Source organism: Carassius auratus, chromosome 3, assembly GCF_003368295.1.
Source record: "Carassius auratus strain Wakin chromosome 3, ASM336829v1, whole genome shotgun sequence".
Taxonomy (NCBI): domain Eukaryota; kingdom Metazoa; phylum Chordata; class Actinopteri; order Cypriniformes; family Cyprinidae; genus Carassius; species Carassius auratus.
The window spans coordinates 27,948,764-27,966,876 of NC_039245.1; the positions used below are offsets into that span (position 1 = coordinate 27,948,764).

At 39.2% G+C, this 18,113-nt stretch overlaps 1 protein-coding gene across 4 annotated transcripts in view; it reads right to left on the reverse strand.

The window, feature by feature from the left end:
- The window catches only part of LOC113053203 (BAH and coiled-coil domain-containing protein 1), an 81,284-nt gene that overhangs the window by 37,270 nt on the left and 25,901 nt on the right, over positions 1-18,113 (reverse strand). For 2 of the 4 annotated variants that reach the window (XM_026218060.1, XM_026218035.1), the window contains exons 3-4: positions 7,098-7,280; positions 30-155 (exon numbers count right to left, since the gene is read on the reverse strand). In XM_026218060.1, the coding sequence (XP_026073845.1) occupies positions 30-155; positions 7,098-7,280 (309 nt within the window). Of the gene's footprint in view, positions 1-29; positions 156-7,097; positions 7,281-12,507; positions 13,644-18,113 lie in introns of those variants that run through there. The other 2 variants (XM_026218052.1, XM_026218042.1) reach the window with 2 other exon arrangements.

The window sequence follows — 18,113 nt, forward strand, 5'->3', positions numbered from 1 at the left end:
GTCAATTCAAGAATTGTCATTTCGCCCACCTTTTTGTGTATCATAGAAACGGTGCTGTCCATAGAGCACCCCGTTGTTGGCATGGTGTTCCAAATGGCTTATGGGTAGAAAAGTGTGGGCTAGACTCCCTGAGAAGCGAGGATACCCTGGAACTGCTGTGAAAATAAAAAAAAGGTTGTCCTCATATCAGTAAAACTAGATAAAATTAAATCTAAATCTAATAAAATTAGAGACATGACGTCTGAAAGAACTGTAGACACAAAATAAAAATTGAAAGTAAGAAAGTGAGAAGGAGGAGAGAAAGCAATAAAGCAAGGGAAGCTCTGATAACAAGACAATATTCACTGAGCAACATTTCTTGTGGCCGTAAGCATTTTGGTCTGGATCTAATCGCCCTGTTCCGATGCAGCTGGTGTTCCATATTCACCAATAACCACAGGCTTTAGATGTCATATTTGCCATTCCTATTTGGGTTTGCAATGCAAACAAGAAGACAAGCTCAGTCTTGGGATTTGAAGTAATGGATGAATTTTGTCTCCTGAACATATGGTTCCCCAGTGCTGAGGTAAGAGATAACAAAAAGCAAACACTCCTCACAGCAGGACGTGGTGATTTGAGAAAAAGGCCAAAGATCAACTTTATTTCAGCTGTCCCAACTCTCCAAAATCTGTGACTAACACAACAAAGCCATGGGGAAAGAATTTACAAGAAAACCAAACATCGTTCAAGCACAAGCCTTTGAAGCTTAGTAAAGGAGAAAACCTTAACTTTTAACCTTAACTTGATAAATGTTAGCCTTATAACTTTCTGGGACAATTATATTGTTCTGAATGACTGTGACATTTAAAATACTTATACGAAAGTGATATTTATGAAATACCCCAAAAAACAACAGTTGTAAACAGTAGTAGTCTCATGCAAACAGACATTAAAGACTTAAATCTGCCTTGATTGGCCTATGTCCAGTCTTTATAGGGATAGTTCACCTAAAAATGAAAATTCGGCACACTTTATTTTAGGGTCCAATTCTCACTATTAACTAACCATTAAATATGACTTTTGCCTCAATTAATTCCTCATTTGCTGCTTATTAATAGTTTATAAGGTAGTTGTTAAGTTTAGGGTATTGGGTAGGATTATGGATGTTATGCATTATATGTACTTTATAAGCACTAATAAACAGCCAATATGTTGATAATAGACATGCTAATAAGCAACTAGTTTGATTTGGACCATATACTAAAGTGTTACTGAACATTTTTCCACACAGAGAAGGTGATAATTGTAAGCTCCATTTTCACTCTGACCGCTTGTCATCATTAATAAGCACATTCATTTATGAATTAAAGACTAGGAAAAAAATAAGGCGCCATTTGAACAATACATTGCTTCAGTGGGTAATCCAAAAGTGTGATACAAGCTTGCATTATGCAAATCAGTCTCCGTCTGTTTCTTTGGTGTCTTTGTGTATTTCTATGCGTGACACTTGGCAGCATAATCCCATTTCACAGTGACATCTGGTTGCCCCCGATAGTGACTGGTTGCTCAGTGCTCAGTAGCCTCTTCGGGCAGGTGAGCAGGCACCACTGGGCATTGCACTGCACATTCAGCCATTAATCTGGCCAGGACAAGGGAAGGTGCTGTGCCAGTAAGCTAGATGAGGCAGGTTTTACTGCTTAGTGCTGACATTAATGCTGTTAACACTGTTACACTCAGAGAGACAGCAGCTGTCCGCAAATGATTGACACCAGCTCACTCAGCACATGCAGAACTATTATTATCGGACTAGGATGCTACTTATAATAATACTGGTAGGATGATATTTAAAGGAAAAAGAAAAAAAAAACTTACCAGGACCATAATACATTTGGAAAACATGCAGATTGTGATTGTTTCCATAACTTGCAAATGATTTTGCCACGGAATTGTGCCATGAATTTATCATTTATAATTTATAGGTTCATTCCCCCTGGAGCAACTTTAAAATGAAATGCCTTGCTCACAGATATATTGGTAATAGCTCATGGCTGTTGGCTTGAATTCAGGATTCAGAATTAAAATTGGAATCTGAAGTAGTATAAATAATTTGGAACTCAGTGAATACCTCTTCATGTTATCCCAAATTCAAATTTCATTTGAACAGCTTGTGGGTGATGGCAAACTTCTTTCAAATAAATAAGAGCCTTTTTTGTTTGTTTGTTTGTTTTTGCTCAAACCAGTTAAAAGCACTTTATTGTATAAGCTAATTTCCAGACAATTCCCAGTTGTTATTACGCGGGCATATTCTTTGAAGAGAGCTGAAAATTCCAGAAATGCTAATTGAGCTAAATTTGCACATTCCTGCTAATCTCTCAATCTTCATGTTCACTTGGACAGACAATCATTCTCACTGTGTCTGCTCATGACAGCGCATACAAGCATGCATCTGTAAATAGCCCAGAGTAAATTGTTTAAGGAGAGACAGAGAGGGGCAGATAAAGCTGCCTGTCGAGATTGCAAATTGAGAAGAAGTGACAGAGCAGTACAAAAATGGCAGAGGGTGGAGAAGAAAGACAGAGGATGATAGGAGGAGGTGAATGCTACTCATCAGTCCTGCTAATTGAAAGGAAGTGATGGAGCCTGGCATTGGAGGAGGGGGAGGAGAGGACCGCTTGCATTCTACAGACAGAGAAAAGACATGATTGGATTGAGAAAAATGAAACAAGTGATGCATGAGGGCTATAAAGAGACAGAAGCCCTTAGTCCAGCACCAGGGACATGGAGGCCAATCTGCAACTGTTCCACCATGGAAAAGGTGATTCAGTGTTGTTCATTGTTTAAAATAATTGTATTTGCAGCAGCATATGCTGAAATAACGGCTCTGAGTCAGATTACTTTAGATATACGTCACAATTTGTAAGACTACAAGTCGGGATTGTTAAATTTGGTTCTCAAATCAGGGGATAAACTACCATTCCGAGAGATGTTTGCAGATTGCCCAGCCAAGCACCATCTGCGACACAAGAACCAGTGTCATTTCAGTGAAAAAAATGGGGTAGAAAAGAGAAAGAAAAAGATGGCAACCTCTGTTTGGAACAGTAAAGCTGTTCTTTGGACACAAACCAGCTGGCAATATGCCTGCTGGGCTTTCCCTGCATTTTCTGTAATTCAGTTCCCCCCTTCTACAAGTGGAATATAGTTGTTGTTTATGGGCTGATGTGATCAGAACATGAACTTGAAGTGAGGAGATGGGGTGGAGGAGGGATGCCGATAAACCGTCAATGGATAGAGGTAAGTCAGCTTTATTTATACCATGGTGTTGATTAACTTGGGTGCGCTCCACCTGTGATAATTAGGCTAAGTATCTGACGCGCTCCTTCCAAACCTTGTTAACAAAACATAATTCATGGCATTATGTGCTCATGGATCATGAGATAGATTTGCAATCTACTCCCCTGACAGTCAAATCCCATAGGATCCCAGGGCAGTTTTGCAGAAGTTAAGAGTTTGTTCTTATTGAGCTAATACCAACTTAATCAAATTTTGTTACTACAAAACGTTACTTTTATTTAAAACAGCTTATATAATGCATTTTAAGGCAAAATGTATTTGGGAACTACAGTGTGGTTATTTGTAATATTGTAATAATATCTGATGTGACCTTCAGCATTACAGTAATCAGAAGTGATGGGTCGTTCATGAATGATTTGTTCATTTTGAACGAATCTTTAATGTACAAGAGACAAACGAGTCGTCTTGGGGAGTGATTCGTTCAGTCACCCATGCGCAACTTCCTATGGGTTCTGTACTGAATCTAGTTCACCTATTTTGAGTTTTCAATTTTTCTGAGTCATTTGTTCATCACGTGACAGGCCCATACTTAACTTAAGCAGTTTGAGCCGGAAAGATAATTGATTAGTTCATCTCTCGAGTCTTCAGGTTTTTCGAGTCGTTAGTTCATTACATGGCAGACCCATAAGCTTTAACCTATGCAGTCTGAGCCAGAAAGAGACTTTATTTTCTTTATTACCTTTGTTACCACATTCAGTGTTATGGAAAAGAACCATCATGACAGAAATTCACACATTTATAATCTGTAAGAAATAAAAAGCTACAATTTGAGCATCACGTTACTGCAAGAGTAAATAATAATTACCATATTTTCCGGACTATAAGTCGCACTTTTTTTCATAGTTTGGATGGTCCTGCGATTTATAGTCAGGTGCGACTTATTTATCAAAATTAATTTGACATGAACGGAGAGAAATTAACTAAGAGAAAACATTACCGTCTCCAGCCACTAGAGGGCGCTCTATGCTGCTCAGTGCTCCTGTAGTCTACACTGAAAACATAGAGCGCCCTCTCGCGGCTGGAGACGGTAATGTTTTCTCTTGGTTCTAAATAAATGCGTCTTATAGTCCAGTGCGACTTATATATGTTTTTTTCCTCATCATGACGTAGTTTTGGACTGATGCGACTTATACTCAGGTGCGGCTTATAGTCCGAAAAATACGGTTTAATAATGATAATAATAATAATGATAATAATAACAACAAATATGCACCCTTTGTAAGGAAATACATTTCTCTATCCAATTCGGTCATATCACGTGACAAAAGAACAACAAATGACTCTAAAGGCTCGAAATATGAACTAATCAATTTTCTTTCTGTCTCAGACAGCATAGGTTAAGTTTATGGGGAAAGTGATGAAGGAACGACTCAAAACCGAAGACTTGACAGATAAGAAGTGAGGTGAGCTAATCACAGACTGAAGACACAGTTAAATAATGAATGGTCACACTTTATTTTAGGGTCCAATTCTCACTATTAACTAACCATTAACTATGACTTTTGCCTCAATTAACTCCTTATTTGATGCTTATTAATAGTTTATAATGTAGTTGTTAAGTTTAGGGTATTGGGTAGGATTATGGATGTCATGCATTATATGTAAGTTATTAGCACTAATAAACAGCCAATATGTTAATAATAGACATGCTAATAAACAACTAGTTATAAGTGTGAATTGGACCCTATACTAAAGTGTTACCTAATGAATTCATATTTTCTGTTTCTTATAGCATTATAGTTTTGTATTGTTTGTAGTGTGATCAGATGTGTAGATGTGTTAGGGTAAAATGATCCGAAATTCTCATCACTAGTAATCAGGAAAGGAATAAAACAAAGATTTAGGAGATGCTGCAAATTGGCATTTTTTCATATTTACATTCTGTTATATGCTTGAATAAACGCAAAATATATATTCTATGAAAGACAAATTATATTCAATTTGCTTGTAAAGTAAATCTATACTGGGGGGAGAAAAATCATGATTCTGAACATTTTAGGACAATAACACAATGCTTATTGCATTTCAAATATGGGTGAGTTATGTACAATAGTGGCAACAGATATGGTATTCTTGATATTCTTCCTTAAACTATATTATCAGTTGTCACACTGACTGAGATGAGGATCAGACTTTATAAAAAACACAATATATCAGAAATAAGTTACGTTCATGATAGTGCCATAATAAACTGTTCACAGATGCTGAAGCATAAGGAATTTTAGGATATCTGAAAGTACTCTTGCAGATCCGCTTAGGCTGCTGCTGGTGGGAGACTCCGTCCCACAGGGTGCAGAGAATAGCCTGGGCCATTGTGCTTCTCATTTTGATCACCTGCTTTTATTATGCAAACTGAAGAAAAAACTATTTGCAATTATCTTAAAGAGGAGAGAGCTGAATGATGCTGATGGCAAGCCAGGATTCAATCAATTTCACACCACGTTCTGCACAGTTAAACTGCAATACAGATAACAGCTTGGTTTCATAATCCCATAATCAGCCTTATTACTTAGTAACGTAACCATTATCATCATTCTTATTAAAACTGTCCAGCTTCTTTAGGAAAATGATCAATGTGGCATTGGCCAAAGGAACAAACCAACATCACTGGGTTTTCATCATTTTGTCACATTGCGTGATGCACATATGGGCAATTTTTGGGTAGTCCTCACTTGACTTTCCATGTGTTAGTCCTCTACTAGTCCCATCCTTAGATGGAACACCCCCGGACCATCTGATGCATACTGCACATAACAAATGGGAAGAGGTTTCACAAAATTGCATTTTGCCTGGCTGGCTTTGTGTAATTTCCTGTAGTCAGTGTTCACAGGCTTTAATCTGCCAACCAGGCTTCTGTATCAAGACAAGCAAGAACAAACAAGTTTCAGTATTCATGCATGGTATCATTTACATGACTGAACTTTATCTTTTTTTAATTGGTGGTCCTTGAGATATCTTCAAAATGGACCTGACTTTATGCTGAATGATAGGCTCAAAAAGATAAGTCATCTCCACACACCTCATCCTAGCGTGAACTTCAAATGGAACAGGGTTGTCTTCGACCATACCAGACGCAGGGTATGGAGAGAAGAGAGTGGAAATAGACTGGGGTATAGTGATAACCAGCATGGGGATTGTGCAGTGCTCAGAGAGGTTTGTGGATTATACAAACAACATTCGGATTAACTCCTAATGGTTAATGGCTGTTTGGCAAATTTGGACGTGGCCTGGAGGGGATTTATGTGTGAATAAGTGCCGAGTGGCATTGGGCATGTCTGGGGATCTCCTACTCTTTCTGTCTCTCTACATTGCTCTCTCTGTGGAGATGTAGTAGTCTGTGATCTGTAGGGATCTGGAGCCAGTGCTGGACGTGGCCGGCTCTTGATTTACCAGGCTGGGGGCTAGGTCTGGCTCAGATTCTGCCAAAGCTAGTATAAGGCATGGTGGGAAAAACCACATTGGCCTTTACACAAAAGCTGCGACGCTGTTGACCACTTATCTTGTTCTTCATCCATTGTCCTGTGTGTGTTTGAGTGTGCATGTTGCGCACATAAATTCTTGTGGATGCACATTACAGACCACACGACTTTTGGGCTGAACATTGTTACCCTTCCATCACTTTCGAATACCACTGGAGCGTAACATTTCACAGAGAATAAAAAAAGAGTTGCTTCCTCTTAATGAGAAAGTCCAGAGGCACAACACACACAGATGGACACATATCCAGACAGAGAGATGAGCAGGTTAGTGGAACTGAGCCATCTTACCTTCATGTGAGTGGGGGAACCAGATCTGAGAGGCGCTGGAGTGGGGACCCCCACGGTAAGGAGGAGAGGAGGGAGAGGACGGTGGTCTGGAGGGGTGTGGTGGGTGTGATGGAGCAGAGCCTAGACTGCTGGCTAAGAACGTCCCCATGAAGGAGGCTGAGGAGTTGCCCATCAGTCCACTGCCTGTGTAAAGAGGGGAAGGAAGGTGGAGTGGGTTAGGTGTGCTGACTGGCAAGTGAACACTGTGTTGTAGCAGTGACAGTGGACAGTTGATTATCAGCATAAAGTCTAGTGCAGTGTTCCCCAACTGTGTTCCTGGAGGCACACCGACACTGCACATTTACGAACTCTTCTTATCAAACACACTCAGTTGGAATATACTGGTCTAGTCCACACTGTTGTATAATCTGGCCAAGAGCCACCAACTTTGACAGGAAAGGGCAATAGAACAACATATTCATTAACCAGCCACCTTTTGCTTTGTTTTACTTTGTTTAGAGGCACATGAATATGAATTTAAGTACTTATTACAATTAATATCTCTTTTTGCAGCTTTCTATTCAGTAAATGTCTGTAAAGCCGCGTTTCCACCGCAGGAACTTTACCCAGGAACTGGGGACTTGGTCCGGTACTTGGTGTGTTTCCACTGCAGGAACCAGGAACTAAATAAAAGTTCCGGGTAAAAAAATGCCCCCCAGAAAGTCCCTGCTGGCGAGGTGGTACTTTTTTAAAGTTCAGGAACTTTCGGGGGCGGGACTTTGGCGCTAAACATGCTGATTGGTTGAGTTCACGCAGCATTGGTTGAGTTCAACCACCATTTATTCGGATCAACATTTTCAAAATATTACTGTTATTGTGTCATGAAATGTAATTTTAAAAGTATTTCAGGCGAGAATGTAGTTGTTTGAAACTCAAATCTGTTGTTTATTTATAAAGACAGCGCCTATTTAAAAATGTGTTTCGCCGATCTCGTAGACGGTGAGCTCCACTCGATCAGCGGGAGCTCAGTCCTCATGTATCCGCAGAGAGCAGCCTCTCCTGGGATAGACCTTCTGATATGTGCCACTGGCTCTGATGTGTCTTTAGTGGTTAAACATAAAATATAATTCAGCTGCGGGGTAAATCTAACAGGTTTTCTTTGGTCTGTATTCAATTTATCTATATGTTAAAATGAAAATAAAAAGGCAAGTCTATATAATATTTCTTTCATTGTAATGGCTGTATATAACGTTACACTTATCCCTGAACTAAGTACATTTCTACAGCTGTTATTATGTTTAAATGAAAATGAAAGGAGGCAGTGGTATTTTATATCCTATTTCGTTTTATTGTAAATATACTGAGGGGAAAATTGCAGTAGCCAAAGCAATCTGAGTTCACGCTGCATTGGTTGAGTTCAACCACCATTTATTCGGATAATTTTCAAATATTACTGTTATTGTGTCATGAAATGTAATTTTAAAAGTATTTCAGGCGAGAAGTAGTTGTTTAAAACTCAAATCTATGGTTTATTTATAAAGATCATGCCTATTTAAAAAATGTGTTTCGCCGATCTCGTAGACGGTGAGCTCCACTCGATCAGCGGGAGCTCAGTCCTCATGTATCCGCAGAGAGCAGCCTCTCCTGGGATAGACCTTCTGATATGTGCCGCTGGCTCTGATGTGTCTTTAGTGGTTAAACATAACATATAATTCAGCTGCGGGGTAAATCTAACAGGTTTTCTTTGGTCTGTATTCAATTTATCTATATGTTAAAATGAAAATAAAAAGGCAAGTCTATATAATATTTCGTTTCATTGTAATGGCTGTATATACACATTTCCCTGAACTAAGTACATTTCTGCAGCTGTTATTATGCTTAAATGAAAACGAAAGGAGGCAGTGGTATTTGATATCATATTTCGTTTTATTGTAAATATACAGTAAGGAAAATTGCAGTAGCCATGACGAGCAGACTGAAGTTATCAAGTACGCTGCTGTTTATAGATTTACCGGACTTGCGTCGTCGCAGATATCACACTCCTGAGACGAATGCACAAAGTCTGAACCAACTACCGAGGATGCACGTCCAAAATCAGCGTACTTTTTAAAAAAAAAAATTATCAGCGGTACTTTGTATTGAGAAACGCGCGCAGATCTACGTCACCAGTCTATTTGCCTAATCTACCCGGTACTTTACACCGCGGTGGAAACGCAGAAAGCAACAGGTCTGGGGGGAAAAAAGTTCCTGGGAAAAAAAGTTCCTGGTACAAATGTTCCGGGTAATTTCGGTGGAAACGCGGCATAAGATGGTACGTGTGTGTAGGTTTGAAGTTATTGGGTTACTTTTTTTAAGCAACAAATATCAAACTGACTTGCCTGTGCCCTGGGAGTATGTCTGGTAAGCTCAGAGATTGACTGGTAATGTCTGCCAGATCTATTCATTCTCAACAACCAAGAGTAGACAACACCCATTCAGCAAACACACACACACACACACATTATATAGTTTAGCCCTGGGACATCAGAGTCCGAGCTGGGATATGTCAAGTCATCACTCGACAGATCATCGACATCTCACAGATGAATGCACACCCTATATTTCTCTCCTTTCTTTTTCTCTCTCTTCTGAATTCCCTTCACAAATGTTCTCCCCTTTTCTCCATTACCCTTTTTTTTTTTTAAGTCGTTCATTCTCACGCCCTCAGTCTCGCCCTGAACTCTGCTCTCTTTTTCTCTTCATTTCCATCAACAGTCTTCTCTACTGTGGTACCTTCTTCTGTTCTGCTGGAATTCTCCAGCATCCTTCAGTCTCATTCTCACATGCTCTATATATGAAGAATTCAAGAAGCATTCAGTTTCATTCTGACCTCAGAGTTACAGTATCAGTTTGACACCCAACCCCAGAACGTCAGCATGTTTTTCTCTGCGGGTCTAAAGAATTTGCAAAAACACATTCTCAAACATTGATTTGGAGCGAATATTAGCGCGATGAGATCTTCACAAGCCTGATCTAAACAAGCTAAGACTTAAACAGAATTGACAGCCTTAGTAAATCAGCATTTTAACCTTCGACTCTACATCTTCAGTCTGACATCATAAATCGTGTAATGTTGGCCTGCATCATTATTACACAAGGATATTTTATCATGACTACAAAAAAAAAGAAGTGAGTGCTTTCTGAGCTCTCAATGTACTGTAACCCTGTTAGCCTCTATTTATAATAGCTGCTAGGATTAGATCAACCCTTGCATTTGCCTGCACTTAGCTAGACGAACGGCCCTGTAACTGCTTGATGGACTATCATTCATTCACAGACAGAGATAGAGAAAGACACGCTGATTAAGCATGGTTTTAATTGGTCTCCCAGTTTTCTACCTGTGGATCTTATGACATTTATCTTCTTAAGTTGCGGGATCAAATACACGATACGCAGCATGGGGGACACTGAATCCAATCTCAGCATCTCAGACAAAAGGCGGGAAAACACCACAAATGGATGGATAGTCTTTTGCAGGGCTCATGCCAGTTTAATTATGTCTTTGAGCAGAATAAAATCCTCATTTTCAAAATTGTGAAAAGTATTGCAATCGTTTCAATATAACCTTCATTCCGTGAAAGTGCACATTACACAACAGAAATAGTCACCACCACAGTCAACTGTACAAATATTTGCAACCTTACTAAAATGTTCAATACCCCAAGCTTATGAGCTAATATTTCAATCATATATAGTCAATGACACAAAACTGAACAGGCACCGCTCCAAATAAAACACGTGAACAGTGCAAGTCTGATGTTTACAGAACACAGACATCTTAATCTGAGTCCATGCAAAAAAGCACAAAAAAAAAAAAGTCCATTCCAATGTCAAAGTCAATCAAGTGTGATCATAGGGGAGCAATGGACAAAAACACTAATGTACACTTAGAAATGTATCCCATGACAGATAAGCATCCAGGAAACTGGAGGTGGAAGGAAATGGAAGTGGCCTTGTTAGGAACTAACTGGAGGAGTATTGTAATTACAAACTTTGGACACCCACCCACTTTCTGTCCCGCCCTCCACAGTATCCAACTAGACAACTGCGGGCCATACCAAGACACTGGACAGATGAAAGACAGGACAGAGAATTTACCACTCCTCATGCCCCACCCATTCACATTAACTACACAATCCTAAATTAGCATAAGCCCACCTGTTGTCTGATCAATTGGGCTGGACAAACTGTAGCGAGAACAAATCAGCCATTTGTAATGCAGATGTCCTATTCAAGAAAAAGCTACTCGGCTGATTGGAAGAGGTGTAAACACACGGACAAGTGTGGACCAGGGGTTCATTCAGAGGTTCTGCTCCGCTAAGCCAACACTCAAAGTGTACTTTTTATCTGACCCGACACTGTTTACATATAAGATCATGGCAGTCTGGTGCTACCGTAAAGGCTTAAGAAACAACAAGGTCATGTGCATACTAATTGGTGCCGATCCCTGACAGCAAAGTTTAATCCTATTATACCATTTTTTATTAAAATCCTATTAGATCCTAAAAGAAAGGAAGCACTACCGACATCAGTGTACACACAAATAAGCAAATCCATGAATCCCCAGGAACCGCACATATACCCACAGGCTTGTGTAAACCAGCGGGGTCCTGGCACGTCCTGTGTACACACTGGTTCTCATGTGCCGCCACAGTGGATGCCATGGCCCTGCCACCCGTTAACGGAGGCGGGAAGACTCATTCAGCTCCTAGTCAGCTCAGAGGGAGGTGTCTGATGGTGCTGTTGTCATGGGGATGGCCAAAACGGGAGAGATGAGTGAGAACAGCATGGCCTCATCCGAAACAGATGCTCTGTGGGTTGAGCCGGTCTGGGTGTTGGTAACTTGCTCTTTTACACTGATCTGATGAAAGTTGAGCAGTTTGTCTTCTATTGGTGGAGTGAAGCCTTAGAGGGCAATAACTGATCGTAAGCCTGTGTCAAAGGCGGTAAGTAAGACTTAGACATGACATCGTCAGTTTGGACTCACTGCTTGGATTGCTCATATTAACCATGAACGCATACCACATCACTGTTGAAAGTAGAGACACACACACTCCTCTGTAGAGTCTAAAAGTGGTTCACACATGAACATGCAGGTTACAAAAACAAAGCAGCTGTGTCACCAACATTTCACCAAAAAAAACAAAAAAAAAAACAACACCAAATAATGAAACGAAGTAACAACTGGAGAGGAAACTTTATATAAATAGTCTTATCAGCTCTCTGGTAACACATGGATCTGCCTAATGAAGAAGTAATGGTCCTAAAGAAACAGTTGTCCTTGTTCAGTAACCACTGGGTTCCATGCAAGCTGCACACTACAGACTACAGTGGTCAGAACTGAAGCAAACAAGTATTTCAGCAGTGAGGAAATAGTCTCATTTTGACTTACCTAGTAAAAACATCCCGTAAGAGTCACTTGAGTCCTCTGTTCTTTATTATTATATAGAAAACAGATGTTAGATGTGGAATCAAAGAAAGTAGAACCTCAGACTCTTATAAGAGCCCCGGCACCTCGTACAATCCTCACGTACCGATAGCGTACACCACCAGAGCTCCTCCAAACTCTCTAGCCTCGGACAGACTGGGGCACACAAATGGCTCTCGCCCCGTGACTCAGAAAACACTTCCTCACTGTAAAAAAGGAGCAGGAATTTCAAATGGCTACTAAACTGGGGGGATTTCCTTATAAGAGTCAAAGTCATCTTGAAAACATTAGAATTGGTAGCCAAACATTCCTATTGGTTTGTAGACAACTGGGATGGCGCTCCTGTTTCACGACGCTGGAGGGACGTCTAGAACGGGAAGTGGAGGGACCCTCAGGGGCCAATCTGGATGAGTGTGTGTGTGAGTTGGTGAGTGGGTGAGCATGTAAACGGGAGGGGGTCGGTCAGACAGAGGTCCCAGTCTGACCAGTACCAAAGTGAGTTAAGCTGGAGTGATTCCAGGACTCATGTGGGAAGAGGAAGAAAGCAAGTGAAAAAAAAAGTGAAGAGGGTTGGGGTTGCACATGCTTCCAACACCCCACTGCTCAGTGCGTTCTTGTCAGCTGAGTATGGATGTGGTCTGTCCGTGGGTGTTGGGCAAAGGAGAGAGAGGAGAGAAAGAGAGAAGGGTGTTTACTCAGAGAAGAATAGGGTAAGTTGAAAAAGCGACAAAACGATAAGGGCAGAGGAAGTGGTGAAATCAAGGCTGTGTGTATGTGAGGTGGCAGCCAGTGTTTGTACAGTGGCTTGGTGGTTAGCCACGAAACTCAAAATCAAAGAGGGTGGTGTGACGAGAATTTAATGTCCAGGATTTCTTGTCTAATGTAAGCTGAACTGACACATAGCTTCAACCATAACTAATGAGAACTTTAGCCGTAATTGGTTACTTTCATTGAGCCAACAAGATGGGGATAAATCAAACTAAACCTCAGTGAGCCAACACAAGTCTCTATGTGGGTTGAAAACTCTACAAATAGAAAGTGCATCTACTTAATGACATAAAGGACAAGCATATTGAAACATGATACATAAGGACATGTACTGGCAGAATCTCATGTCCGGCAGGAATCTTCCACCCTCAAAAGACAGGTAAGACTACTGAGCAAGGCATTGAATCCTGCTGTTTTTAATGAAAATAAATAAATAAATATTTCATAGGTTTGTCATAGGATTTTTGAGATAACTAACCAAATCAGGGATGGTTTGAGTTTGTAAAGCAGGCAAAGGAGGGAGACCGTGGGGCTCAAACCACGGACAAACAGGCTAAAGGATGGCTGTCTGGATATCAAGCTTTGCTGAGGACACATTTTTTGGGAACGGTAAATAACTGGGACAGAATGAGCAGGCCATGGCTGGAAGTCTAGCCTCCCTCAAACAATGATAGCTTTCAAGAAGAGCATAGGTTGTATTTGCTGGGATTGTGTGTGTAAGTTGAGTCTATTGGGATCTTTCCACAGTTGTAGTGGCATGTCCACTCCGTTTCCCCATTATCAAAAATTAGATATAGGCAGTCCATGCAGTTTTATTTCAGGGATTTCATAGCATTAGGATTTGTGGATTTTCTGTAGCACAGTAACATATTGTTTATATACTATGACATACAGTATATTATATAATATTTTATTTGTGTATCTTAATATATTGTTTTTACAACAGTTCAACAAACAAGTAGTTAATATAGAGTAATTAAAGTTTCAGAAAAATGTTGCCAGTTCATCTGTTTTAGTTTCTCTCCCAATGCAATTTTTTAAATCTTTGATACTTTAGAGAGTGTTTAAAATAGTTGAATAGACAAATAGGGAAAAGAGTGGAGAGTGTGAAAAATGTGTAAATACAGTAAGAGCAATCTTATGTTGAATGGAAAAGAGCATGGGTGTAAATACTCTGCTAATGCTTTGAGGTAGAACAAGACATGCATGCTTTGATATGAAGATTAAGAGATGATTAGATAATAAGATAAATAGATTTCTTTTGAATTCCATCTTAAATGCTAAGACACAGTAGCCACTGGCCAGAATATATATAGAATCAGCTAAATAAAACCATGTCGGTTCACTCTCAGCCTCCCGAAAGCTTTACTACATACATCACCTCACAGGAGCCGCGATTCACGCCAGATTCTTGCCATTTGGCACAGAGAGGAGTGGACTCCCGCTACACACTGTTTCCTCTCCAAACACCTCATGTTGTTCTTTCATCCCACTCTCACTTTATTAAATTCCACTCTTTACAACCATCTAGCATCCTTTCTACACAGAGAGCGAGAACCACAGCACAACAAAACTAGAATAATCCTATAATCATCAATGGAGCTGTCTACAGCTGTAGCAAAAACGATCTCAAAAAACCTATTCCGATAGAACTAGTTTTGCCTGCATGGGGATGCGCTAATTGTTGGAGATTTTAACATTCACATTAATAATACAAATGCATTAGGACTTGCATTTACTGACCTAAACTACGTGCTTCTAAATTATCTAAGCTAACAGAGTGTGTTAAAAAAAGTAAAAGATTGGATGACCAATAATTTTCTCCAATTAAATTCAGATAAGACATATTAATTATTGGAACAAAAAACAGTACACAGAATCTTGTAGATTACAATTTGCAACTAGACGGATGTACTGTTACTTCCTCTACAGTCAAAAATCTGGGTGTTACATTAGACAGCAACTTGTCTTTTGAAAACCATATTTCCCGTGTTACAAAAACTGCATTCTTCCATCTTAGAAACATTGCCAAGCTACGAAACATGTTATCTGTTTCTGATGCAGAAAAGCTAGTTCATGCATTCATGACCTCTAGACTGGACTATTGTAATGCACTTTTAGGTGGTTGTCCTGCATCTTTAATAAACAAGCTACAGGTAGTCCAAAATACAGCAGCAGAGTCCTTACCAGGTCAAGAAAATATGATCATATTACCCCAATTCAACAGTCTGTGCCCTGGATACCTATTAAATTCTGTATCTGTTACAAAATATTATTACCAATAAGGCCCTAAATGGTTTAGCTCCTGCGTACCTAACTATTCTTATACCACGCTACAATCCATCACGCTCCCTAAGGTTACAAAATGCTGGACTTTTGGTATTACCTAGGACAGCAAAGCTCATTTAAGGGGGTAGAGCTTTTTCGCATTTAGCTCCCAAACTCTGATAACTTCTGGGGTTCAGACACACTCTCTCTGTTTAAATCTGGATAAAAGACACATCTCTTTCACCAAGCATTCAAATAACGCACTTCATAATCTTTTACTGAAGTTATATCTAATCAAATGCACATTATTATTCTTTAGCTTAGGTTAAACAAATCAGTTTTTCTCCGTTGGAACAGCAGCTAAATAATTATTAATTAGTTTTCTAAACTACGTTAGAGTTTCGTTTCTTACCACCTGACGTCTGCGATTTTCATGTCCCAGTTCGGAGAGGACTAGCATCTCTGTGTTTATTACAGAGGTGGGAGGGTCTGATTTGTGCATCTGAGCTTCATAGAGATCACATGCTCTGTATGCGTGGATTGCATATAGTCATTCGGATTGATTGATTATACAATAAATACTAAATGGCTAAATATTGACCATGTTAATATGTGGTTTCTTTAGTTTAACTTGGTTTCCTTTTTTTTCTTTTTGTAGTAGTAGTAGGCTAAACCCATGTTTAATTTTCATAAAAGTACATCTGTAATTAAAACATTATGTAACATTATGAGTGCATAAATGAACGTAAGTAATCTTAACTGATGCTGATATTACAATAGCCAGTATTAACAGTTTACGTGATCTGTCTCTTGATTTTATTATTATTATTTTTATTTTATTTTTTTGCCAGGAAGCATATATATCAAACATGTGCACGGTAAGAGCATCTACGGTAATTCACGTTGGGCAAAACACACAAGGAAACGCGTTGTGAAATAAAATATTGCCGGCAATCGCACATAATCGCAATTGGACGGGATTACTTTTCTCAGAGGATCACTGAGCTTGTTGAAAAACAGTAGGTAATTTGCTCTGGAATTATCACAGAGGTTGTGTGAGAACAACACATACTTGGCAGATTCAGAAGGGATTAAAATCACCAAGTACGTCTGTGAAACACAGATTTTTCTAATGACCCCCTGTATAACTAGTCCCGTCCGAATAGGGCTCAAGTCGAATCCAGCTGTGAGATCTTGTGAAGTGTGTATGTGTATCCAGCATGATCACGTGTTCTCTGCGTGATGGTCAGGCCGTGTGAATTGAATGCTTTAAATTTTAAACTCGTTATATCAAATTATGCTGCGCTTTATGCATTTGCCCACTTTCATATTCATGTCATTTTCAGTGTGTGCTGGCATGTAAAATTAGGGTTACCCTGGCTTCATTTGAAAAATATTATTCCCAGTGCACACAGACTTCCCAGAATACTGATTGCCCCATTGATTACAGTGTTTACTTCCTTTTTATTATATTTTTATTAAATATTTATTTATTTGTGAAAAATACCTTGTCATCTAAAGTAAGTATTTTTATTTTACACATTTATTTTTCAATCCATTTTCAAATTATTAAAAATTTCTTAATAATAATTTTTTTTAAATCATATCAGCTTTATATCGGCCCCTCTGCTTTCCAAGATATCGGTATCGGCTGTCAAAAAACACATATCGGTCGACCACTAATGTCAGCCCTCAGAAGACCTCTGATGATGTCAACCCTGACACAACATACAGATCTATAAACTTTTGCTATATGTTTGATTTTATCCTATAATAATTGCTGTTAATAGTCTATTTGATTATGTCTTAATTGATTTTTCCATACATTCACGCCATATGTCCATTAACTGACAGTCACCACTGATAAGCTACTACTAAATATATTGTAGAAACTTGATTTTATGTAAAGCTGCTTTGCAATGATTTGTATCGTGAAAAGGGCCATACAAATAAACTTCAATTGAACTGAACTGTCTGGATGCTAATAATTGTGATTCAACTAATGCAAACAATCTGAACTCGATTAACAATTATTAACATCCATTCCATTACCATTAGTGTTAAACTTAAAATTTCCAGCATCAAATAATTTCTTTCCTCACTGAAAATTCACTGTGAAGTGACAAAAGCATATCCAGTCGGACGATATCTACTGTTTAATGTCCTGCAGTGCACAGCAGATTGACCAGCAAGATTTCACTGTGAGCAGAAAAGATAGAAACTAAGCTATTGCAAAATTATTATTGTCATGTCACAACAGGGTAGGCCAAAAACTTGGTTAGGACTTGATGTTACTTTGTCTATTTTCTCATATTTACACCATTGTACTAAAACATATGAAATATATTGCCTCTGATAATATCCGCTCAGCTCTCAGCATTATTCACCTAGACCCGATTTCAAAATTCAGTCTTTTTCAGTGACACAAAATTTAGATTGTGTTGCTCCTCATCCACCACGTTCTCAAACTCTCACACACATATAAAGAGCCGCCCACAGCTGCGTCAGCCCATCTCCCTACTATCCAATCTGCT